The following is a 27671-nucleotide window of genomic DNA, read 5'->3' as shown; positions in this document are numbered from 1 at the left end:
AGGACTCCATCAGAGAGGTACAATTTAAAACAACAATGAGATATCATCTCATGCCAGAATTAACAGCAAAGTTAAAAAAAAAAAAAATAGAAAATAACAAATATTGGTTGGGGTGTGCAGAGATCGGGACCCTCTGACACTGCTGGTGAGACTGTAAAATGGTTCAAACACTCTGGAAAAGAGTATAATGTTTCCTCAGAAGGAAATAAAAATGCCTGTGACCCAGCAATTCCTTTACTTGATATATATCCACAAGAAATATGAGCCAGAACACGCGTAGACACATGCACACCAATGTTCATCACAGCACTACTCACAATAGTAGAAAGATGGAGACTGTCTAAGTGCCCATCAATGGAAGAATGGATAAACAAATTTTGGTATATACACACAATGTACTATTAATCTGCAAAACACTTCATAACATGGATGAACCTCGAGGGCATAATGCTGAGTGAAATTACTGAGGCACAAAAGGACAAACATTGCATGAAACCATTATTGTAAAAGCTTAAGAAAAGATTTCCATACTAAATAATTCTTTCATGGCTACCAGGGATGGGAGGGAGGGGAGAGTAATTCACAGGATAGGAGGTAGATACATGATAGACTGGGAGGGCAATATGTAAGGAGTGGGAGAGCAATACACAAGTAGGGAGAGGGTAGCAGATTAACGATGAAAATAGGGAAAGATTTAGGAAGGTATGCATGGGCTAAATGGAATAGAGGTAAATAGTAATGTATACACAACCTTGAAACAAAGTGCTCTGTGATACAGGGACCGAAACTTAGTCCAAAAAAGTAAAGGAGGAGAAAAAATGTTTAGGGGCTTGACTGTCTTGTGGAGGATATTGGTTACCTCTGCCCACTATAGTAAAATACACATTTACATGTGATGGAAATGAATATTGGGAATTATGATTACAGAAAGCTTGTAAGCCTGTCTTCAGCCTATAACTGATTGGATTAGCTAACAAGAGAATTAGAATTTGCCCAAAGAAACAGGCTTCATATAAAACCTTTGTAGAGTACAGGGTCTTAGGTGGAATACCGAGTCCCACCCAAAATCTTCTGAAGTGGGACATTCCCACTTGAAAAGACATGCACACCAATCCAGAATGGCTAGAACAGAAGATACTTTTTGAAAGAAATACAAGCAGATTGTTTGGCTGTTAGAACAGTAAGCAAGCTGTTTGCCTTGGAGTCATCAAGGCAAGAAAAGTCAGCCCATCAGGGAAAATCCCCTTTTAAGATTGACACTGAAAAGGAACCATAAGCAGTCTCGTATGCTCACTGGTGACTGCCCTGGTCTACTTACGAGTGGAAGTAGGGGAAATGCAACAATGAAAACATGGGCTGAGTCTGACCATGTTCCACTGACACCAATGACCTTGAGACGAGAGAGCCAATACAAAGGACTGACTGGTCTGAAGTTTAGGAAAATGTGTAAACTCCCGAGCCCATGGGCACTGACCACTGACCTAGCCACTGGAGGCTAGAGCTGACAGTGGTGCGTCCAACTGGTTTGAAGTGGGAGGAGGCATGTGAGAAATCCCAGACTTGCAGATAGTATCCATCTGACCTTGCTTGGAAGGCTAGCTGACTACAACTTGAACAGACGAAGATAAAGAAGCTTGATACTGGGAGCAAGTATAAATTCCTACAATGTGATGAACTGGACTTATGCTTATGGATGCTGTTGCTCAAAATTCCAACCAAAATGGAAGGATTCTTCATATCAAGGATCAAGCTTGTTTCCTCAGTGCAATGGGTTAATAGAGACAGGCAACTTAGACACTGGCTATAAAAAATGGGGGGCTCCAAAGGCATGGCGTGGCTGGTTTACAAGCTTTCATGAGTGTGCTTGGTTTCAGAATGAGGGGTTAGGTAGAATCACCAGATGGATCTGGTGAAAGAGGATGGGGGATGATGGAGACAGGATTTAATGATTTCAACTGTGAGTAATTGTTAGCTGGATTCATTGCAATTGTCACAGCTGCAAATGTAGATGTACAACTAAAATGGAGGAGTAGTAAATTTTTCATTTCAGGAACAGAAGATCCTAGGACCATCAAGAAGGAAGAGCATAAGTGGAGCATGAGATCCTATCCAGAAAATTAGGGACAGTAGAGATGCTGGCAGAGGCGATGGCACAGAAAGATAGAGCAGGGTGGGCTCTAAGCCCATGGACTGAGAAAGGCTGCATGCCTACAGGAAGGAGGCTGGCTTGCAAAATGTGCCCTTTGGACATTTAAATGAACATATTTTTTGTTCTGTAGGTGTACATTAAGTATTTTTGCATTTGTGAAAAATAAGACGTAAAAGGAAAAACAGAAGGTAGAAGCAGGAAAACTTGTTACGGGGAGGGGAGTGTAATCATTGTGATGAAACAAAATATGTGATTAGTTGAAAGTAAGGCTAGTTATATAGGTTGCCCGCAAGAGTCATATAGCCTTTCCTTCTATTTAATTTTTAACATGATAAGTGGAGAAAAGATTGAAGTTGTCAAAGGTTTAAATTTACTTGGATTCACAATCAACATCAATGGAAGCAGCAATCAACGAAATCAAATGACATATTATTGCATTAGAGAAATTTGCTGCAAAAGACGTCTTTAAAATGTTAAAGTGCAAAGGTGTCACTTCGAGGACTAAGATGTGCCTGTTCCAAATCATGGTATTTGCAATCACCTCATATGTATGTGAAAGCTGGAGAAAACTGATGTTTTTGAATTATGGTACTGGCAAAGAATAATGAAAGTGCTACGGACTGCTAGAAGAACAAATAGATCCGTGTTGGAAGAAGGACAGCCAGAATGCTCCTTAGAAGCCAGGATGGTGAGACTTCATCGCATATACTTTGGACATGTTCTCAGAAGGAACCAGTCTCCGGAGAAGGACATCATGCCTGGCGAAGCAGAGGTTCAGCAAAAAACAAGGAAAGCCTTAATGAGATGGATTGACACAGAGAGAGGTTGCATCATCGAGCTCAAACATAACAGTTGTGAGGATAGCGCAGCACTGGATAGCATTTCATTCTGGAGTATGCAGGGTCACTATGAGTCACATCTTTGAATGCTCCTTTGGATAAAATGCATTTCCATTAAGATTATTTAATAGATACAGACTTTAAGATATTTGGTCTGGATGCAAAATATCTATTATCTTGAAGTTCTTTTAATTATATTCTTAACAGCACTCAGTTTGTCGACTCCAAGTTTTGTAATTCTGTTAAAATGTATTGAAGAGTAAACATCTAGTTGTACTGATTAGGCCTTTACACATTTAGTAGACTTTACACAAATAAAAATCAAAACTTATATAAAAATAAGCTTAGCCCCCTGCATTCTTTTTCAACCCCCTTAATAAATTAACTGCTCACCTCAAAAAAATCAAAGATTAGTTCCAGGTTATCTGGCTCCATTGTCTGGATGCTATACTCTGTCCAACGGTCAGGCTGTAAGCCATACCCACACTCTGGCTGGGAATGCCGGCACTTGAATTCATTGTCACTTATTAACGATATCTCTAGACTATTAGACATTTTGTGAAGAACAGTAGGAGATAGTCTGTCATCATCATCTTCTTCTAGACCCTCTAGGGTCAGCTTTACCCTACAGGATAGGAAAAAAGAATGAAATACAAATGTGGCACAAAAGTAAAAGCCACACAAATGTTATCTAAATGCTGAACTTAGAAGAGCTACCCAAATAGAGTGAATACAAATTATCAAAAATTATGTATTACTCAAAGACTACATATACTACTGGCTAAGACATTGGGTATATTTTACAAATACTTGTGCTTTTATCCATAAATATAGCACACTAACAGGTTCAATTTTATATTTGGTATATATATGATGCATATATACATACATACATACTTTTATAAAATTGAACCTGTTAGTATGCTATATTTTTTTCTCTAACTCTACCACATGAAAGTCCAGATACTTGGCAAACAATGTATTATTATTAAAGTATTTGTATTAAACATATATATTTATTTATGTGTCCTACAGCACCATCAGTGCTCCCACAGTTCAACAAAGTATAGTTACAAGAAAACATTTCAATCCATTTTAAACCTTAGGAACACAAAGATATTTGCACTCAATTTATTTCCATTATAAGTTCTAAATGTATTTATATTCTAATGAAATCATCTGTTAACTTTTAACTCTAGTCAGTGATAGGAAATTCTAGTAATTCCCTTCCCAACCAACCAACCAACCAACCAACACTTTAAACTTCCTTATCTACTTTATGACAGGATATTATAAAATACTATGTGATTAGTTGCTTCAGTTTCCTAAAATGGCCCTTTCAACCTGACCCTGACATTCAGTAAGAAAAGGATACATTATATATCACTGTTCAGAACTCTCCAGTCCCAAATGTCACAGAACTCTAAATGATAAGGGTGGACTGGTACTGAAAGAAGGCAGCTCACTCAAGAAGTTAGCACAACGACATGACAGAGAAATAAAGCTACTTGCTACTTAAACAGCTTGACATCTATTTCTTAAACAAATATAGGCTTAAAAATTAGAGAACTCCCCAAGTTCTTTAAACCTTGAACCAAAACCCCTGAGGCCATTTTTTTAGCTAAATAACAGACTGGCTCATGAAATAAACAAACAAAAAATAAACAATTTCACCCATGAGCTCCTTTACAGATATAAGATCAAATGCTCAGCAATTACTTTAAAATAAATATGAGAAGATAAGGAAAAAAGGAAACCAGATTACAGGAAATGAAGCAACTGGAACAGAAATTATGTGAATGGTCACACATTGTAAAGAATGCAACAAATATCTTCGGACAAGTGGTGTAGAAATTGATGAGTAGGAGCAAAACCATGCCCAAAACACATCAATATATCATTTAAAAAATGTATACATGAGGGGGATTCAAAAAGTTCATGGAAAAAATGGAACTAAAAGATAATGGTATGTTTCCATGACCTTTTTGAAGCTCCCTTGTACATATAGGCTTAAAAAGAAACTAACCTGGAATTGATATGATAACAATGACTTTTTTCCCTGGAAAGGTTTCTCCTTTTCAAACCACAGTAAAGGTTAGACCATTGTGAAGTTGTTCGTTTTTCTCTGCTAATGCTATTCTCAGATTTAGCATGGAATCATTTCCATTACTAAAAACTATTTATTGTGATACGAGGAAATATTACATGGCAGACGTTACATTGAAAAACTATATAAAAGCTATTCTGGTTCTAACTGGAGAGACTAACATAATTATGTTTAACTGTAGCAATGTGAGAGGGAAAAGCAATTCACGTTCGCAAGACCCTGTAAGTGTTTTCCTTAGTTTATACACTTAAAAGTTAAACCCAAATTGGTCTGAAAACTACAGCACTAGTGAAAATAAATGATTCAAGTAACAAATACACAATCATACCTAAATCTAGACTTCTTAAATTTTTTCTTGGTTATTGAGACCGGAGGTTTTTCAGAATAATGCAAACGTAATCTTATTTCAGTCTGACATGTCAGCCATCCAGAATCCAAAGTTTCAACACCATCTGGTAAATATGAAAGTAAATTGAAAAAGAAATATGAAAGTAAATATGAAAAGCAGTAGCTATTATACATTTAAGCAATTTTGTTTCATTGTGATAAAATATAACTAAAACATTTGCTAATTCAACCATCACTATTCATGCAATTCAATACAAACAATCTTAAAAGCATAATACACATTGAACTTTCTAATTCTAGTTCACATTCACATTTTTAAACACTTAAGGAGTCCTGGTGTTATACAGCAGGATGATGCACTGGATCGCAAGGTCAGTTTGAACCACAAGGTCAGCAGTTCAGGTCCACCAGCCACTTCTCAGAAACTATATACAGGGTCACTATGAGTCAGTTGTGACTCACAGTGATTTTATATAGGGTTTCCAAGGAGTGACTGGTGGGTTTGAACTGCCAACTTTGTGGTTCAAACATATTTGTTGAAAAAGTGCTGTTATTTAAAAGATTCTTATTGAATCCATGACTGAAGTAATGGAGTCCTGGTGTGGCACTGTAGGATAAGCACTGGACTGCAACTACAGGTTGATGGTTCAAACACACCAGCCACTCCTTGGAAACCCTACATAGGGTCGCTGTGAGCTGGAACCAACTCGATGGTACTTTAACAACAACAACAATTGAAGTTATACAAATCTCTTTCAGAAAGAATACATGTTCAAAGGTATCCATTAGAGATCACTATTACACTTTCAGTGTTTCAGCTGAAACAAGTTACATGTCACTGTTGCTGATGGTTTTAGATATGATGTTAAGAATAAAAGAGACTCAATGTTATGCTTTCAGGTAATCTGTCATAAATAAATTGCCTGACAGCAGTAAAATGACATTAGCATTGCTTTACTTGTAGTTGGAAATGTGAACTAAACAAACAGGTAGTACAGTTTCATAAGAGTCAGAGAAACTTCCAACTATTTTGAACCAATGCTTTTTCATCAATAGGGCTGAAAAAAAATAAAAAGAAATTTCTATCCTTAGTAAAACTTAAAAATTCAGTGGTATCAAACTTTAAAAAATAAAGAGAAATCACTAATTATGAGCACAGTTTTCAGAAATGGACAGTGTTGGAAGAAGAGCTTTCCATTATGAAAACTGACACTGAATTTAGGAAAATAAATTAGGAAAGAAACACCAGGTATTTATAAGGATAAATAATAATTAGCACATAATGTTGCCAAGTGCCTGTGGAATTGATTCCAACTCTTAGCAATTCTGAGACTGTAAATCTTTACTGAAGTAGACAGCCTCATATTTCTCCCCCCTCTGAGTGGCTGGTGGGCTCGAACCACAGAACTTGTAGCTTACAGTCCAGTGCTTATCCTACAGAGCTACCATTCTCCCAATTAACATATAATGTTGCTGTTGTTGTTAGATGCCATGGAGTCGGTACCGAACCATAGTGACCTAATACACAGCAGAACAAAACACTGCCCGATCCTGGGCCAACCTCACTACTGGTTGCCACACTTGAGTCCATCGATGCTGCCACTTGGCCAATCCATCTCGTTGGGGGTCTTCCTCTTTTTCTTTGACCCTCCACCTTACCAAACATGATATCCTTCTCCAGTGACTGGTCCCTCCTGACAATATGTCTGAAGTATGAGAGACAAAGTTTGGCCATCTTGGCCTCCAAGGAGCACTCTGGCTTCACTTCTTCCAAAACGGATCTAATGGTTCTTTTGGCAGCCCATGGCACTTTCAATATTCTCCTCCAACACCATAACTCAAAAGCATCAATTCTTCTACGGTCATCCTTATTCACTGTCCAGCTTTTGCATGCACATATGAGGCTACTGAAAATACCATGGTTTGGGTCAGGCACACCTTAGTCCAAGCTGACATCTTTGTTCTTCACTACTTCAAAAGGTCTTTTGCAGCAGATTTGCCTAATGCAATACGTCCTTTGATTTCTTGACTGCTGCTTCCATGAGTGTTGATAGTTGACCCAAGAAGAATGAAGTCCTTGACAACTTCAATCTTTTCTCCACTGATAAGAATGTTGTTTATTGGTCCAGTGGTAAGGATTTTTGTTTTCTTTACATTGAGATGTGATCCATACAGAAGGCTGTGCTCTTTGATCTTAATCAGTAAACGTTTTAAGACCACCACTCATCTCTCAATTTGTCGTACTATGGTGGCTTGTGAGTTGCTGTGATTCTGAAAGCTATGCCACTGGTATTTTAAATACAAGCAGGATCACCCATGGTGGACAGGTTTCAGATGAGCTTCTAGATGAAGACAGACTAGGAAGAAGCAGTGATGAACTACTTCCAAATATTTAGTCACTGAAAACCTTATGAATTAACATGTAATAGATGATCATAATATCATGTATTATAGCAGAAGCAATGACTTCGCCTCCATAAAGAAATCTTTCTAACACATACTGCAAAAATAATGTGTTTGTAAGTAGGAAAGAGGACAAGACTAAAACACTAAACACTAGACCTATACTTTAGACCAATATCCTAACGTAAAATAAACAATCATAAACAAATCAAGGAAAAGATTAAATTTCTATTCAAATTCAGTTAGAGCCATGTATGTGCAATGCTTATTATATGTATGTAGTAAAACCACAATCAACATATTCAGGCCATGCTCTTTCCTGTACCCAGGAAAGCAATCTGGTTATCAGCAATTTATCCCTAGTTCAGAGTCCATAAAGGACACATTCCGCCCACCACTTTGCACCTTTTGACTCCTACAGTACAGTGTCTAAAATGAGAATGCAGTTTGGCAAGATAATTCTAATGTTGTTATCATTAAGTGCCATCAAGTCGGTTCTGACTCATAGGGTTACCGAGGAATGGCTGGTGGATTTGAACCACCGACCTTGTGGTTCAAGTTGACTTTGCAGGCCAGTTCTTATCTACACCTCCATACATGGTATGAATTCCTGTTCCTGAAGAAAATTTGGGTCCTCAGGATAAAGCATTTACTGAAGCAGAAAAGCATAGTATTATACAACATTTTCAACATACTCAGCAGTAAAAAGCATTCTCTACTATAAATAGTTTATAAAGTCTCAAAAAGAATTGATAGAACATCTGATTAGTCTGGATCTTACTTAAATGCATATACACAGAATACAGCCAAACTTAGCTTAACTTTGGTTATATTTTATGTGTTTGTTGTTGTTAAGTGTTGTGAAGTCCGTCCCGACCCATAGTGACCCTGTATAGGGTTTCCAAGGTGCAGCTGGTGAGCTTGAACTGCTCACCTTGCAGATCAAACCAACCTATGGACCAGTGCATTTTCCTGCAGTGCCGCATCATTTTCAAACAGACTGTGTTAATAAACAGCAGCAATATATTAACAGTTAAGTGCAATAATTTTAGGAGCTCTGGTAGTGTAGTGGGTTATGCATTGGGCTGCAAACGTCAAGGTCAGTAGTTTGAGTCTACCAGTTGCTCCATGGAAAAAGATGAGGCTTTTGCTCTCATAAAGATTTACAGCCTCTGAAACCCTCTCCAGGGTCACTATGCAGCAGAACTGACTTGACAACACACCGCCACCATCATTATCACTACCACTACCACCAGCACCACCAAGTGTAATAATTTTGGGCATCTGTGGTCCACTGGTGGAATTCTCGCCATTCATGTGGGAGACCCGGATTTTATTCCCAGCCAATGCATCTTGGGTGCAACTACCATCCATCTGTCATGGAAGCTTGAGTGTAGCTCAAGCTTCCAGACTAAAATGGACTAGGAAGAAAAGCCTGGTAATCTACTTCCAAAAATCAGCAAATGACAACCCTATGGATCACAATGGTTTGATTCACAACCGATCATGGGGATGGTGCAGACACAGGCAGTGTTTCGTTCTTTTGTGCATGGTAGCTAACAATAACAATACAAATAATCTTAAGTAATCAATTTATCTGGGACCACCAAATAAATAAATATCAGAAGGATACAAATCTAAAGCATAAGAGTTATACTGGACACTACTTAACAGAACATAGTTGCTTGTTGGATCTAGACTCTATTTTCAGAATCATCTTTGTCATATTTCTCTGTGCTATACATGTCTAATGAATTATGAAGCAATATTTCAAACATATCAGCCAACACTTTCAAAATGCAGTCTCACTTACTGTGGATTCCAAATTGTCCATCGTCAATAATAATTTCATTTTCTAGAATGAAAGAAAAATAGGAAACCTAGTTAAAACCATCATATATACAGAATGAACAACTGAAAACTTACCCACTTTAATGAATTCGAAAAATATTAAAGCAGCCCAAAGTGAATAAGCATATTTATTGTAGCCCTCAGTAAAAAGTACCTTTTGAGGCTAGCAAAGAGCAATAATTCTCACACACTTTGGTAATTACACACAGTAGCACAGGAAGAGGAAAGGAAAACTCCTCAGAAAGGAGCTCTAAACACACTGAGATGAACTTCTACACCCACCAATGTATGAGATCACCAGGTAGTTTGACAATGATAACTCCTTGTTGAGTTTTCAATGCAAAAGTCTTGGTACAATTAAAATGCTTATTCTCATGCAGTGCATAATCTGAATTTATCTAAAATGTAATTCTCCTGGGATCCCAGCTATTCTCTATAACCAGCTAGAAGCTTTACAAACAGTGGAAACTTACCTGTACACACAGAGCTGTGGAGAACTACCAAAAATGAATAAGTGCAAGCACATCCAATTCTAACAGAAATTTCAACCAAATAAGAAAGCTATAAAAAACCCACCCTTCTGAGTAAAATATTCTCTTCCCTATTTCCCTTCCCTGTTTACTTTAAACATAACCTGAGATAGAGCAAAATAAGTGACAGTTTCTAATAAAGAGTCTCTGGTAGATTTCGCACAGCTCTTAAAAGGTATAGCTCCCCAAAGCATAGATTTGTTTTTAGAAGACCAGAAGTAAAATCACCCCCACTTCTCACAATTGTAAGATGTTTAATTGTAAGATGTTTCAAAATGCAAATATTTGATACCTCATAATTTCCAGCCTCAGTATGGGACTATAATAATTCTAAAGTACACTAGCAGAAAATCTCTAAATACACTATTGAAAATATATTTTAAAATATAAAAAGAAAATCCAATAAAGAGGATTGCAATATTTGTTTAAATGATATGTGTCCTTGCTATAGAATAAAGCAGAAACTCTCATTACTTTCAAATATAAGCTAGTAACTATAATGTGCCGTTTGTTATTGTAAAATTCTAACTTTTTCTAGAAGCTAAAGGATACATTTCACAGCACTGAGTCGATTTACAAATGAATACAAGTAGGTAAGTTAATGTATGTGAAATGAACTTGAAACTCTAATTTCAAAATAGAAAAAAATAAATACTTGGGATGAAAAATGCCATTTTTAGGCACAAGAAAACTAAGTGTTTAGAAACCAAAAAACCCAACTATTTGAATACCTCAACTCTAACATAGTCAGGAGCATATTAAAGCAAATTAAAAAGAATATATGTTTGCTATAACCAAGTAATTTTAGTTCATTCATGTAAGCTGAATCAAGTATTTACTAAAGAAAGGAAGAAAAGAATACATAGGATAATTTACCCTCTTACTATTCAAATCTAAAAATGTAAGATCTTTGTTTTAGATTAATTATTTCCTCAAAGTTCTCTAAGCTCACTGAGCAAATAAGCAAAGCCATAGATGCTCGGTTTCAAGAATGTTATTTTATAAACTTTGGAACCACTCCAAGTGAAAATAAATAGTTCATAATAATCTAGCCCAAGAAAATTAACATAGCTAGGCAAGCGTTTCTAATAGTTTATAAAGAAAAGCAATTAAGAACTGTTTCGTTTTTAAAGTAAGATCCATGAAATGCTAAGTGATATTTGTACCACTGATAATGCATTGACTTTACACTTTAGAATAAAAATGAATTAGAAACCCCCCTAAGCCATTGTGCAGCATATTAGTAACTTTATGCCTCAAACAGATGCAGTTAATGCCCATACCTAAAGGGGTTATTGATCGTGGTTGTAGATGAGTCTCCCACTTGTGAACTATGACTTGACATGGACCACCGATAGTCTGCAATTTAAAAGTTAAATGTCTGCAATAATTTCTTATATCTTATTTTCTACCCATGACTCCATTAGCTGTCTGTGGCCTACTTCTTATACTAAATATGAAACCAAGAGATTAATTATGTTACTCATCAATATTGTATGTCAAAAATCATGACTGTACCCGGTCACAAAACATGGTGAATGCTAGAAGAAACGAGTGAGGCAATAAACAAACAAACAAACAAACAAAAAAGATGAATAGGAACGCAAACCTGACTTAAACTCACTCTTCAATAAATCTACAAAACTCCATTTTTTTCCAAAGAAATTAACTAAAATGAATTTTGTCATAAGTTAATACGGTTAACACCAAATATTCTTAAAATTTGGAATGTCAGCAGTCAGCAAGGTAGAACTACATAATGTATTACTACCCCCTGCTCTCCAAGTTAACTCCAAGTACTTCAAAAGTTTAATTATCATGTTAGTCAAAAAACACTAAAGGGTATAAAGTTCTTTATTATATGTAAGAATAGAAAAACAAAACAATCCCTTGTTGTTGAGTCGATTTCAACTCATAGCAACTCTAGTTAAGAATGTTGTTGTGGTTCCAACTCATAGGGACCCTGTACAGAGTTTCCAAGACTGTCAATCTTTATGAGAGCAGAAAGCCTCATCTTTCTCCCATGGAGTGGCTGGTGGATTCAAACTGCTGATCTTGCAGGCAGCATTAGCCCATGGCGTATGATACATGAAAAACAGAACACACCAGATTTCTCCTATCATACTAACCAATGTTTTCTAAACAGCATAGGAAACCCTAAAAGAAAGAATACATGGATGGGTAAATTTGAAGAACAAATTTGATAAAAAGGGAACAAACATCCAATTTCTATTATGCCTTTGTTGCTGTTGTGAAGTGCCGTCAAGTCGGTCCCGACCCATAGCGACCCTGCATAGGGTTTCCAAGGAGCGACTGGTGAGCTTGAACCACCGAGCTTGTAGGTCAAACGGCTTTGCATTCTGGCGCATTAACTCACAGCGCCACACCAGGACTCCTTAGTATTTACAAATCCATACACTGTGAAATTCTTAACAGTGTCTTCTATCATCAAACTCTCTTACTAAAAAAGTTTCATGTCTTGTTGGTAACTTTGAATTAATTTAAAAACAAAAAGAAACTACCAAAAAACCCCTGAGTAAACATAAAGAATTTCTAATTTTCCCTTATTTTTTTAAATTAAAATTATGTGCCCCCAAAATTTAAATATATTTTTTAAAGCAAATCTTCAGACCGTAACCTTATAAAATATTCAATTTTTTCTTCTTCACATATTCTCTGTAGATTTAATAAAATACAGAGAAGCCATAAGGAAAAAAAAACTACCAGTATAACGCTGTTGTTGTTGCTATTAAAGTGCTGTCAAGTCGGTTCAATTATAACACTACTTAGGGTTAATCATTATCAATATTTTTCATGGATAAACTTTGAATCCTTTCCTATAGATCTATACACTTCTAAAACTAAATAAATAATTGATAGCATTTTAATACTGACTGTATTTAATAAGTGCCCAATTGCTGTTGCTGTTGTTAAGTGCAATTGAGTCGTTTCTGACCCATAGTGACCCTGTATAGGGTTTCCAAGAAGAGGACAACAAATAAATATGTAACAAATTAGGCACACTACTAGGTAATTAAATACAAGATAATTCTGTAATTTAAAATACTGTTATCACCAGGACTCCAACATACTTTTATTTAATTTGCAAGTTTCGGATGTTTGGAAAGTAAAATAGGTTTAGCTATTCATTCAAACCACGGATGCTGGGACACTAAAGGAAGGAAATGCTCACCTGGATACCTCCTTGCTATAAGTGTTCACTTAAGGATTGGCAGACTAGGTAGAGTTTTTTGTTTTTAATGTAAATACAAAACTGCTCATCTTAAAATATGGTGAATTTTATGTCAATTATACTACAAAAGGAGATACATTTAATTTTACATCAGCTAGATGTTTTTTTACTTTAACTTTTAACCTGAAAAATGACTTTAGATATTTTAAACACAAAACTTTCTAACCCTCAAAAAACTGCAAATTTATATATATTAAAAGTAGGAGTAATCTTTCTTAGCAACAATTAGGAGTCAGAAATAAGGAATTTTGCCTTTCTCCATTTGCTTGTTCTCTAAAAACAAAACAAAACAAAACAAAAACCCTAAAACAACTTCGCTATAAAGATAGTTTATACCTAAATTTTTACAAAAGTTACTCATCAAAAGTGGGGCAAAAAGGATACTATGAATATAATAAATGCAGGCAGGGATAAAAAGTGGGTACATGAAAGAAGGGTTGTTTGTTTGTTTTATTTGAATTCAGGCCTCAGAGGAACTCTACAAGTGTTGTGACAGTACCTATACTAAGCCATGGAAAAATAGACATATTAATGAAATATTTGATAGCAAACATATCTAGCAGCAATTAAAAAAGCCCTTTAACAAAGGCATCCCTTTGACTAATCCACTACTCACAGCATAAAACAACCCAGATGTGTAAAGAATGGAGTAGTTGTTGATCAATACAAAAGGTCCACATCAACAGGTAACATTGTGTCTAATAGCATCCACACTGCATAACCATGTTGGTTGCTTATAATATTGAAAAAATTAAGCAAGTTTTAAGACAATCTGAATTTCTAAAAATGTATTATGGTTACTTTATTAAACTATAGAAAGCAATGTTAAAATTTCAGCTTTAAAAAAGTTCTTTTTAAAAACATTCAGACTTGAACTCTGGGAAATTCAAAATCTCAGTGATGACTGCAAAATATGCAATCCTTCCTAACTGGTAACAACTCATTCTTTGAGAACTGAGAAAAAGAACAGTTCCATTCTGTACAAGGCTGCCATAATTTTTTCTATTTGGAACTAAGTAGGAGGACCCTTGGGGAAAAAAGTAGTATTATCAATACTAAAATGTTTTCAAGCATGCATATTGATAAAAATATTAAAAATCATCTTATTTTCTAAAAAAACCAAAATGTTTGCTTTCTCAAACACAGAAAAATAAACATCCAGCAGGCAGATGGATTTCATTTTTAAACAAACACCCAATCAAAACAGTTAGCTAGTAATTTACTGTCACTACCTTCAGATATCACACACAAAAATGTAAAATTAAAATTGTTATTGTTTCTCTCTAGAATTCTGGAAAAGAATGATTTGAATTCATCTGTGATGTCATTTAAGGCCAGCTCTATAGTTAATAAAAATCAGTATTTATACTAAAACCAATAAAACCATGGCCACCTTGAGTTAAGGGCAGTAGGCTGACAAGACATGGCAGAGCAGGTATAAATCTAAGCTAACACACGAGAATATATGGCTTTCAGAAGAATCTTACTGTATAAGAATCTATTGTACAAAAGATTAACGGGTTCATTCTGAGAATGAACAATTATATGTTTATCACTGAGAGGGTAAACAAAAATCAGAAGAGATTAAGAACAATGGAAAGAGTTTGGAATGAATCTAATTATCAATGCATGTTAGCACCTATAAAAATTATATGCATACAAAAAAAATTATATGCATACAAATATTACTGAAAAATAAAGACTGCTTTCTATTGAAATGAAGGGAAAAATTCAAAGGTGATATAGTTAACAAGTGGTTAACATTTCACAACGAGAAGACATCCATAATTCCATGCAAAAGCAAAGGAATTGTTGTTGCTGTTAAGTGTCACCAAGTCAGATTAGAAATGTTTAAATTGCAAGCTAATTTAAAAAGTATTTCTGGTGTGAAATTAATGGTACTATCTTCAGACTCACATCAATATTTTCATTCAAAGAATGCCCACTATCATTGTTTTCTGCGTTCATCTTTTAGGAGAGAATATTTTGCTTTGGAATCTATAAAATTATCTAAAAACTCAACATATTTAACATCTTAATTTCACAAAATATAAAAGACTGAGTAGTTGTAAAAAAATGAAGGACTTCAGGACTCTAACTTCTAAACAAAAAGAAATATGCCAGATAAAGCTAAGGATGGAAGAGAAAATATGGCTGATGAAATTTTATTTATAATAAAATTTAAGCAATACAAGGGACCTAAGAAATCTTCCAGTCAAACCCGCATGAAAAAGCTGAAGTCTAATTAAATGACTTGTCCAAGTCACTGGATCTTTAAACTTAGGTTTATTACATATACAACTGTCTGGGCAGACTATATACAAAAACAGAACAAAATAAAACAAAAAATCAACCTTATCTCCCAATTCAGTTGTTTCATGTACTCATAATTACTTTGTTTTGCTATTCTTTCTTATATTCCTGAAATATGTATTCCAATAATTTGCATTACTTCATAATTTAAGATTCCTTGTAGAGTCCTTCTACCATTTGACAATGCACAATTAAGACAAAGTTCTATAATACTTGTATTTAAAAACTGGTTCTTTTTAAAAGCGCCACCAACTTTTAAAAGAAGTGCCATTTTAAGTTGGCATGTGGGGAACACCCTCCAGCCATCTGCATGTGATTTTATGTAGCTATTTACTCTATTCCATGAAAGACATACTTACCATGGCAGCCCCTGCACCACACGGTACATGTGTACACGATACAGAGCACCTACTTAAAGAAACACACTCACCAACATATACTGTAAACTTTTGCAAGTATTACAAGGGGGGAAACTTGTTTTTTTAGTGTAACTAGACTTTTTGCCAATTTTTTCAAAAAGACTGGACTGATTTGCTGCTTTGGGGTTACAGTTTTCAATGAAGAGAAAAAATACTACAGGTTGGCTTAATTGACGTGTTGACAAAAGTCTTACTTTAGAAAACTATATCCGTTAATATATATCTTATCTAGATGTCCCTTTCCAGGTTAAAATTTTGTGGATTTCCCATGTTACAAAGCTAAATTTCACAGAATGGGATCTTCAAATGAGTTGTCAATGTCATGAGTGCTATCATCTGTGAATCTATACTCAACTGTTTGATTTATACTGAAGAACTTTGCCACTATACATACATATTTCTATGCCAAATAAATGACAGACACCCTCTTCTTAAGTCATTAAAGTGAGACTATTGTCAAGATAAGCCAATGCAATGATCAACCATAATATAATTTAAGTTCAATTACTGAGGATTTACTCATACAACAATAAGAAACGTAATAGGTGCAAAAGACAGCTGAAGTGGGTTTGTCAGCTTTCATTCTTATTTTATAATGGTGGCTAAGAGAATGAATGGGCTAACAGTGGCTGCTTGCATTTTTCACACATAACAAACGTTCAATGGCCCCCAGGGGAAATATAGTTCTTAAAAAAAGATTCGACCCATGTTTTCCTGCTTAAGTCCTATTCACATGCTGCTTACATATGCTCAAAGGTAAAAACACAAAGGGAAAGAATTCATAAGGCAAATAGGTATCTTTAAAATAAGAGGAAAGAATCAAATGTTTTATTTTTTTCTAAATATGAAATAATTGCAATATAAAAAAATTGTTGTGAGCAAGCAGATTTAATAATCAAAGGCCTTCAGAAAAGATTCTGGTCTATTAAGGTCCTTTTTTAAAAAAAAAAATCTACAAGGAATGACTCCAATTTTGATGAAAGTTAAACAATGCAGCCACTAAAAGAGGGCTGCTGTGAAAACTTTAAAAACAACTATGTATAAAGTTCGTTATATACTCTTCTAAGTGTACAAGAGAACTTCAAAAGGTTCGTGGAAAAATTCCATTAGCTTTTCATTTTATTTTCCCACAAACTTGTTAAAGCCCCCTTAGTATTCCAACTGCATTAAGTATTTAAAATCAAAACAAAAAAGAAAAAACTCTTACAATTAGTTACTAATTACTAACAGAAACTGCACACCTCTACACTATATATATTTACTATCAGAACCAATTTCACCTTAAGAATATGGAAAATATACTTACTATTAGTCTTTTAAAATGCCATTACAAACACTGCCTCTGAAGAAGCTACTTCCTTGCTTTTTGATATTAACATACTATTAATCTAGAATTCTGTTTTGCTTATTTGACCAAAACAAACTCAGCTTACTTTGCTTTCAAACTTAAGTTAGCTGTTTTGTTTTTTAAAAAAGAAACATATTTTCTTGAGAAACTGGAAGTTAGATAAAGAAAACATACCTTTGGTTCCAAAAAGCACCCTTTGAAGTAGCGATACTGAACTGATACGCCTCTATTGAGTACAATGCTGGCTTTCCATAACATGCTGTAAAGGGGAAAAAATCAACAGCAGCAGTATCAGTATCAAACTGAAATGCATACAGATGTAATAATCTCACAAAGTCTCTCAAAGTTTATGGCCAATTAGTCATTCCTCCACCAAATTTTACTACAGCCCAGAACCAACGCCAAGGCACACCATCACACTGCATAAGTGCTGGGAACATAGTGATGATGAAGGCAGAAAGAGCCCCATCTTCAAGAAGCATTCCTTCTTGTGGGGGTAGATATATAACCCCCACAAGAAGGAATATGAAACAATTACAGATTATATGAATACGGGCTATTTTAGTCTTTCTGATGTCAAAGGAAGTTTTGGAGGGAAGACCTCATTGAGAAAAAAAACTCTCTGAGCTAAAAACTAAGTGATCAGGAAAAACAAGCTTTTACAAAGAGCCAGAAAACCCTGCTTTACAAACAAAACAAAACAGAAACACTGGTGTTCCAAGGTGGAAGTCAGAGCCAGAATAATTTCTTATACTCCACTTAGGTAGGGGTGCTATGCAGCAGCCAAGAGGTATTGGAAACAAGGTTTTGGTGTCCCAAGTAAGGAATGAACATTGGTATCTCATATTCCTAACTGTTTTCTTATTCTGTCCTGGTCCTCTGTCTGGCTATTTACCCAGTCAAGCCATCTATACCTGTAAACTACTTGCTTCAACTCAATGTCTGCTTCTGAACTCTGCTATTCTAACAGTTAACTATAATTTTAACTAAATAGCTGCCTTGAGATGAAAGATTTCATTGATTTTCAGCTTTAAATCATAAACCAGTGATATCCAAAGTATGCTCCTAGGGCCATCATCATCATCATCACATGGGAGCTTTTTGGAATGCAAATTTCCAGAGCCCACCTTGACCAGCTGAATTAGAAACTCTTGGAGCAGTGTCCAGTAATCTATGTTTTAACAAGTCTCCAGGTGACTGATGAATACTCAAGTTTGAGAGTGTCTGTAACAGACCTCTACACAATCATCAACTAAGTAGTTGAGCGAGTAAACAGGTCCTTCTTCCAAGCCAGCTCCACCAAGATAATTTGAGCCACTATACTCACTCTCAGGTGCTCTGGTAGTGTAGTGGTTACGAATCGAGCTGCGAACCGCAAGGTCAGCAGTTCGAAACTACCAGCTGCTCCATGGTAGAAAGATGAGGCTTTCTGCTCACGTAAAAATTTACAGCCTTGGAAACCCTGTTCAGGGTCACTATGGGTCGGAACAGACTCAACTGCACTTAACAACAACATCCTCACTCTGACTTCATCCTGGCTTTTAAGAAAATATCCTCATGAATCTGTTACCCATGGTCCTAGCTTTGGTGAGCAAATGAACCTGGTATTAATAAAATGCACTGTCCTGACTCGACCATAGGAGATTCTGATGTCACAGGTCTGGGGTGAATTCTGGTCACGTGGCGACTGATAAAACTTCATGGGGCATTCAGATATATATGTGGTTGGTTAAGGTTCACTGCTGTAAAGCAAAGATAGCAAATTCTTGGTATATGTACTTCTGGTAAGCATCAGAATTAACACAAGGCTTTAGGCAGATTCTACCAATTCATAGCTGAAATATATTTGCCATCTCTGCAACTAAAAAGGGGCAAATTTCCCCAACTATTCCATCTACCAAGTACCAGCTAGAGCATACGAAATTACCTCCACATATGTGCAACAGAATTACTGAGATAGGGCCTGTTGTTAGGTGTTGTCAAGTCATTTCTGACTCAGCAACCCTGTGTACAACAGAACAAAACACTGACCAGTCAGTCCTGTGCCATCCTCACAACTATTGCTATGTTTGAGGCCACTGCTGCAGCGATTGTGTCAATCCATGTCATTGTGGGTCTTCCTCTTTTTACTGACCCTCTACTTTATAAAGCATGATGTTATTCTCCAGGGACTGGTTTGTCCTGACATGTTTGAGTGGACGAAAAATGAAGCCTTGCCATCCTCATTTCTAAGGGGTATTCTGGCTACCCTTCTTCCAAGATAGACTTGTTCTTTGGGCAGTTCATGGTACTTTCAATATTCTTCTCTAACACCATAATTCAAATACATCAATTCTTCCCTGGTTGTCATATTCACTGTCTAGTTTTCACATGCGAGGCAATTGAAAGTATGGTGACTTCAGTCAGGTACACATTTGTCTTCAAAGGAGCATCTTTGCTTTTTAACACTTTAAAAAGATGTGGTTTATGTATTTACCCAGTGCAATAAATACATCATCTCATTTCTTGACTGGTGCTCGCATGAGTGTTAATTGTAGATACAAATAAAATGAAATCCTTGACAATTTCAATCTTTTCTTCATTTATCATGATGTTTACTGGCCCGTTTGTGAAGATTTTTATTTTCTTCACATTAAGGTTAGATCCATACTAAACACAGTAGTCTCTGGACTTCATCGTGTTTCCTGTCCTTTTCATTTTCAGCAAGCAAGATTTTGCCATTTGCATATTGAAGGGGTTTAATGTCAAGGCTCATTAACAACCTGTGATAATCAGATGACACAACCATGGAGTAGGGACTAGGCATGGGAGGGACTAGGCATGGGTATTTTTTTTATTGTTTTAACTTTTTATTGTGAATTGAGTAAAGGTTTATAGACATCTGCTTTACATTCAACAAACCATACACTGTTTCATCTCAGTGATTACAATCTCCTCTATTCAGCAACAGTTATCTTACTTCCTCCCTGTGGTTCCCCATTCACATCTTATATTCCACAAATGAACAAAGCAAAAATATTTTATGCACAAATACAAACCATAATAAAACAAAAAATATATATTTATTTAAATGTCCAAAGGGCATAGTCTGCAAGCCAGTCTCCTGCCTATAGGCACACAGCCTTACTCAGTTCATGGGGCAGAGTCAGCATCTGACATGGATATTTTTGAAAAAGTCCTCCCCCAAGTGATCCTAATTAATGCCTACCATTCCTTATTAAGAACCACAAATTGAACAGGAGAGATAAAAAGCTGCTATCCAAGGCAACAATTGGTCTCTATTCACTTGGAGCAACAGAGGACGGAGGAGAGTTAGAAATGAAGAAGGGGATATGGGATGAGTGGCTAACTGCCTTCATGAACAATAAGCTCCTTAGCCATGAGACCAGAAGAACTGGATGGTGTCTGGCTACCATTACTGAATATTTTGATCAAAGATTCAATAGTATATTCCTGATCAAAAGGGGAAAACAGAACCTCAAACAGAACAGACCTTAAATTCTCATGGACTCTAGACTTTCTAAAGCCATGGAGGGTGGTGACCCCTGAAACTATAGCTCTGAGATAGTCTCTGGTGTGGTGGTGGTGTGCCATGGAGTCGGTTTCAACTCACAGCGACCCTGCATAGGGTTTCTGAGGCTATAAATCTTTATGAGAGCAGAAAGCCTCATCTTGCTCCCACAGAACTGCTGATAGTTTCAAACTGCTGACCTTGAGGTTAGCAGTGTAACTCATAACCACTACGCTACCAGAGCTCTTTGTGAGTCAGGGTTAGGACGGACAAATTTTAAAAACATCCCCTGAAATCATATTAAAACTGAATAGTAGTTTAACTGAACTAGAAAAAAGGTCTGCCTGTGTGTATGTGTGAAGTGAGTGATAATTTACATGGGAGAACATCGGTTTTGCACTTAACCTATCGTATTTTGTTTCATTACAATGATTACAATCCCCCTGCATGCATCATCGTTCAACAGTATTTGCTTCTATTCCCTCTATTATTATTATTTTTTTTTTATGTACACAAAAACATGCAGGAATATACAATAACAACAAGGGCACATTCTGCAAGCCTGCCTCCTGGCTATCAGCAAACAACCTTTCTCTTTCTATGAGTCTAGGGTCTTCAGCTGCTCTATCTCTCCATGCCAACCTCTGCTGATGCTGCTTCTCTGGTTAGGGTCCCATGTTCTGCTCACATTTTACTCTTGATGATCCTAGGGTCCTCTGTTCCATGAATGTAACTACTCCTTCCTTTTGTTACACAACTTCTACCTTTACAGTTGTGACAATTGCAATTAGTCACAATAGCAATTACTCACTACTGAATCAAGAGAATCCAATTCGCATCTCCTTTCACCAGACCTGTCTAGACAAGATAAAAGCTATTCACTGGGGATTCTACCTTCCCCCGCACACTCTGAACCTAAACTCCCTCTTGATAACTTGTAAGCCAGTCATTTCGTGCCTTTATAGCCAACCCTTCCCCCCATTTTAGGTAGCCAATGTCTAAGTTGCCCATCCCTAAACATCCGAGCTCTGTCCTCTTTTAACAACTGTCTACATGAGATCAAATTAAGAACAGCACACAACAAGATTAAACAGGAGGAGGAGGGAGAGAAAAAACTAAGAAAAGGAGGGTAAGAATGGTTGCACAACTTGAAGAATGTCATCAGTGTCACTAAATTACATATATAGAAAGTGTTGAAATGATATGTGTTTTGCTGTGTATATTCTCAACAACAAAGTAAAAAGAAAAGAAAGAAAAAGGAGATTGGAAAAAAATAAAGCAAAACCTCTGAACAAATGTAGCCCAGACTAAAACTAAACCAGAATATTGAAACATAGGAAGGTACTGGGTTTTGGAACACAGAAGCTCTGAGATGAATCCCTGGATGGCATGCATAGCTGTCCTGGCAAAGTCACGTTGCTATAAATGCTTCTAAAGGCTTCCTCTCAATTTGTATCTTTCTCACATCATGGACTGATTTAAGAAGTGCTCGAAAAGTACTGGCCCATCGGGTCACATTATGAGTAGTACTTCTGTACAGAAAAATAGAATTTGAGCCTACAGAGCTTTCATCACCCAGTCTGGTGTTTCTCCATAGGTATAATGGATATATTTGTAGGCAGTTTAGGAACTCCTCTCTCCTCTTACCTAACCACCCCCTCCAATACACTTTGACAACCCAAACATGTCCAACCAAATACCCAAATATCAGTTGGATAAGTATTACCTTGATTGACATCCATGGACTGTAGCCCAACTTTACTATGAAGATGAGCTAACTGAGGCCTAGAGAGAGTAACTACCAAATCAGTTAATTACAGACTGTTAACCAACACCCCCAGCTTCTCCTTTTCCTAGTTCAATAATACATCAATATACCAGAACTAAATTTAAGGCTATATTTAATGGCAGTAGTGAATTAATTCTATTACTTTAGCTACAAAAATCTAAATATGTATTTTTCTTATTGGTGCCATCAAGCCAATTTCAACTCACAGTGAATCCATGTGACAAAATCAGAACTGCCCCACAGAGCTTTTTAGGCTCAATCTTTACAAAGCAGACTAGCGGGGTCTTTCTTCTGCAGAGCCGCTGAGCAGTTCCAAACCAACAATCTTTCACTTAGCAGCTAAGCACTTAACTGTTGTGTCACCAGGGCTCCTTACTAGTGCTCTAGTCTTGTTACTTTTCATGAAGTCATTACTTCAAGAAATAAATTTTATAGGCTAAAGCAAAAATCAATAAAACATTTGACGAAGAACACGCACTGAGAAGTGTTTAAGGTTTTGTCTCAATTTGAGTGGACCAGGATTCTCAGCAGTTAAAAAACATCATAATGCCCCATCATGAGATCTAGCATAATGTAATTACCTCCATGATGAGCTCTGCTCTGAACAGCCAATCAACTGAAAGGAAGTTAAAGATAAAAAGATAGAGAAGTGAGCCAAGCATGCGGGGCCACTACCACCAAGAAAGGAAGACCGGGAGTGGAACGTGTCCTTTGGCCCTGGGGTCCCTGTACTGTGAAGCTCCTAGATCCAGGGAAAGACTGATGTGAAGACACATGGAGATCTCCAAGGACTGCTGAACCTACAGAAGCTAAAAGGAGACAAGGACCTTTCCCCAGAGCCCACAGAGAGAGAAAGTATTTCCCTAGAGAGCCAGTGCTATGAATTTGGCTGTCTAGTATCCTAAACTGTGAGAGAATAACTTTGTTGAAGCCATCCACTTGTGATATTTATGTTACAGCAGCACTAGATAACTTAGACAAGAAACCAAAAGATAGCACCTGAACATTTAAAATATACAAATCCACAATATTAACTCTGTTATTTACAAACATTCTGGTATACACCAAAAGAGCCAGCCAAAAATTGGGTTGATAGGTATAACTAAGGAACAGAAGAACCTGTGTTTCACAACGAATTTTGTACAATGATTTCACTGTTTCTACTATGTAATGTAGGAACTTTGGCAAAAGTTAAAACTAAAATTAAAAAACAAAAACAAGTATTTTAGAACTCTCTATAATCTGAATGGAGTCCTGGTCTGGTGTGGCGCTGTAGGATAAAGCACAGGACCATAAAATAAGTTTGAACTGCAAGGTCAGTGGTTCAAACTCACCAGTCGCCCTTTAGAAACCCTATACAAGGACGCTATGGGTCAGAACCACACTTAACAGCAACAAAAACATAATCTGAATGTCCCAATCATCTGTGACCCAACATTTCCCTGCTTACCTTTCACTTGTCTCATTTTCTGCAAGAAGAGCCACAGCATTTTGAGGATTCCAATTTCCCAAAGCATCACAGCTTCCACATATTGCAAAAACTTCTCCTAAAGAAATGGAAGAAGAAATTGTAGTGCTTAAATATTAAGCAGGAACATTTCCAGTTTAAGTTTTAAGAACCAAATAAAGAGCAGTACATTTCACTCATTAAGCCCAATGGGCTGCCAAGTCTCCTTCACCAGACAGAGATGGACTAGCCACATAGGAGAGGCGCTTTGGGTGCCCAGGTACCACACTGCCACCTGTATATTAACTTGACCACCTTGACACACCAAAGCCAGAGAAAGGGAAGAAGGCACAGGAATGAACTTTTCTTCATTGTTCCACTATTTATTGAGCCAGTATCAGGCACACAATGCAAAGCGATTGAAGTTCCTGACTTCAAGGCAGCTTTTCCAATTTAAAAAACAAAACAAAACCAAAAAACCCCACTAAACACAGGTAAGTATTCTAAATAAACATTAATCATTATTTCCCAGGAACTCCACAGTTTATTGACAAGCTGAAAATCAAGAGAATTATCAATGGTAAGCAGCAGTATAACAAAAAATAAAATACTTTTAAGATGCATATAGTGGAAATTTTTAAGTTTTCCTTCATTAACCTGGAAATATCCTCAGTGACTGAAGTAGCTTTGTTCTTTATAAGGCCTCCAGAATGTACCAAGGAGTCCTAGTAGCATAGTGGGTTATGAGCTGGGCTGCTAACCACAAGGTCAGTAGTTTAAATCTACCAGCTGCTCTGCAAGAGAAAGATGAGGTTTTCTGCTCCTGTCAAGATGTACAGCCTTGGAAACCCTATGTAAGGTCACCACCACTACCAAATGTACTTACTTTGGGTTATGTCAATAAGATGAGTCATCTGAGGACTTGCCAGGCCAGAAAGACCCACACCATATCATCTAAGCTTAGAGAGGAGGCATGATTCAATCAAGGAGCTTGATGACCGAAGAACATTTTCCCCATAGGGTTTCTTTGGGGTAATGTGCTGGACTGCAAGGTTAGTTTGAAACTCAAGGTCATTGGTTCAAGCTCACCAGCAGCTCGTCAGAAACCCAATACAGGGTTGCTATGAGTTGGAACTTACTCAATATCACTTAACAACAATCTTTAGGTGCAGACTGCCACATCTTTCTCCCAAGAAATGAGTAATGGTTTCAAACCACCAGCCTTTCAGTTAGCTGAGTGCTTAGCCACTGTGCCATCAGGACTCTAACATGTAATGAGTCCCCTGCCGCAACCTCCCTCCCCCTGGGAATAAAGACTCTGAAGCTCCAAGGACTTCCGGGTTGCTGATAGACATCGATGCACTGAGTGAGGCAGGCAACACACTCCTTTTCTGAATATGGAAGCTCTGTATTAGGAACCTTCCCAGAACCCATCCTATCTACGTCTCTTTTATGTGTCCTTTTTAGTATAACAATACTACAGTCCCAAATATAGTACTCTCCTGGATTCTATGAGTCATTCTAGTGAATTACTGAGTCCAAGGAAGTAGTGGGAGCCAACAGGTCAGAAGTAAGGGAGGGCCTAAGGAACACTCCAAAATTTGTAGCCAGCAGGTCAGAAGTGAGTTGCATGGGGACCCTGAATCTTACGGCTGGCCTCTGAAGTCTTGGGCAGACTTGGCTGTCTAAAGGCCTGTGCCTTTTAACTTGAGATCTGGCATGGTGGTGGAAGTGTGCCGTGGAGTCGGTTCCGACTCATAGCCGACTGTATAGGGTTTCCGAGGCTGTAAATGTTTATGGGAGCAGAAAGCCTTATCTTTCTCCTGTGGAACAGCTGGTAGTTTCGAACTGCTGACCATGAGATTAGCAGCCCGACATGTAACCATTACGCTACCAGAGCTCCTTTGATATCTGGCATAGCTCAGGTGATTAGGATCAGACGAAGAAGTCTGCATGTGAGTTGGGAACAGAACGGAATAGATTTGAATTACAACTGAAATGAACTGAATAGACAAATTGCGCTGATTTATTTCTCTGACACCAAGATAAAGCCACTACATGTTGTTACTAGGTTCCATGGAGAAAGTTCAAACTCACCACAATCCCACATACAACAGAACATAACATTTGCCTGGTCCCGTGCCATTCTCATAATTTTTGCCACATTTGGGTCCATTGTTACAGACATTGTGAATCCATCTCCTTGAGGGTTTTCCTCTGTTTTGCTAATCCTCAACTTTACCAAGTATGATGTTCTTCTTCAGGAAATGGTCCCTCCTTAAAACGTGTCCAAAGTAAGTTGTTGTTGTAGTTGTTATATGTCACTGAGTTGGTTTCAACACATAGCGACTCAGTATAGTGTTTCCGAGGAGCAGCTGGTGAGCCTGAACTGCCAACCTTGCAGTTCAAACAGCTTTGCAGTCTAGTGTATAACCCACAGTGCCACACCAGGACTCTGTCCAAAGTATGAGGAGCTTCAAAATATTCATATAAAAACTGATTTAAAAGATGATGGAATTTCCAATGAATTTATGAAATCTCATACAAGAGACAGCCTCACCATCCAAACTTATAAGTAGTAAGTACACTGGCTGTACTTCTTCCAAAACAAATTTATTCATTATTCTGGCAGCCCAGAGTATATTTAATATTCTTTGCCAACACCATAAATCAAATGCATCAATTTAAAAAATTTTACTTGATACAAATGATATTGTTCAATAATTTCTGTGTTATGAAAAAATACTTTTTTTCTTTGTAATAGAAACAAATATGGATCTCTTCTAGTCAGTTGGCCAGCTTGCTGTTGTTAAGTACCTTCGAGTCAGTTCTGACTCACAGCAACTCTGTATACAGTTTTCAAGGAGTGGCTGGTGGGTTTGAACTGTCAACCTAGCAAGTTAACAGTCTAGTGGTTATCCTACAGCACTACCCAGCTACCTTCAAAATTTCTTGGCATAGATAAGTGAGCACTTCCATCGTTGTATTCATTTGTTGAAACATCTCAAATAGTGTCCATTAATTTCTGGCGCCTTGATTTTTTTTAGTGTTTTTTGTGCAACTTGGACTTCAGTACCATCAATTCTTGAACACACTGTTGTTAAGTGCCATCAAGTCAGTTCCAACTCACAGTAACTCTGTTTCTGAGGAGTGACTAGAGGGTTTGAACAGACAACAATGCAGTTAGAAGTCACGTGCTTACCCTACAGCATCATACCAGGACTCATGAAGTGGCTGGACATCAACCAATTCTTTATGGTGCAGTGACTCTGTATTCCTTCGTCTTTTGATGCTTCCTGTGTTGTTCAATATTTTGCCCATAGAATCTTTCAATATCAAGACTTAATTTTTTATTCTTTTTTTT

At 37.0% G+C, this 27671-nt stretch overlaps 1 protein-coding gene across 1 annotated transcript in view; it reads right to left on the bottom strand.

Annotated features, from left to right (window-relative positions):
- GPCPD1 (glycerophosphocholine phosphodiesterase GDE1 homolog (S. cerevisiae)) overlaps positions 1 to 27671 on the bottom strand; it is a 75150-nt gene that overhangs the window by 30774 nt on the left and 16705 nt on the right. Inside the window, exons 3-8 of the mRNA XM_006870408.1 lie at positions 24311 to 24407; positions 17735 to 17819; positions 11511 to 11586; positions 9660 to 9701; positions 5424 to 5547; positions 3382 to 3613 (exon numbers count right to left, since the gene is read on the bottom strand). Coding sequence (XP_006870470.1) covers positions 3382 to 3613; positions 5424 to 5547; positions 9660 to 9701; positions 11511 to 11586; positions 17735 to 17819; positions 24311 to 24407 — 656 coding nt within the window. The remainder of the gene's footprint in view (positions 1 to 3381; positions 3614 to 5423; positions 5548 to 9659; positions 9702 to 11510; positions 11587 to 17734; positions 17820 to 24310; positions 24408 to 27671) is intronic.

This window comes from Chrysochloris asiatica, unplaced genomic scaffold (genome assembly GCF_000296735.1).
Source record: "Chrysochloris asiatica unplaced genomic scaffold, ChrAsi1.0 scaffold00141, whole genome shotgun sequence".
NCBI lineage: Eukaryota > Metazoa > Chordata > Mammalia > Afrosoricida > Chrysochloridae > Chrysochloris > Chrysochloris asiatica.
Note: the sequence above shows the minus strand (reverse complement) of the source record. Positions and strands in the feature narration are given on the sequence as shown.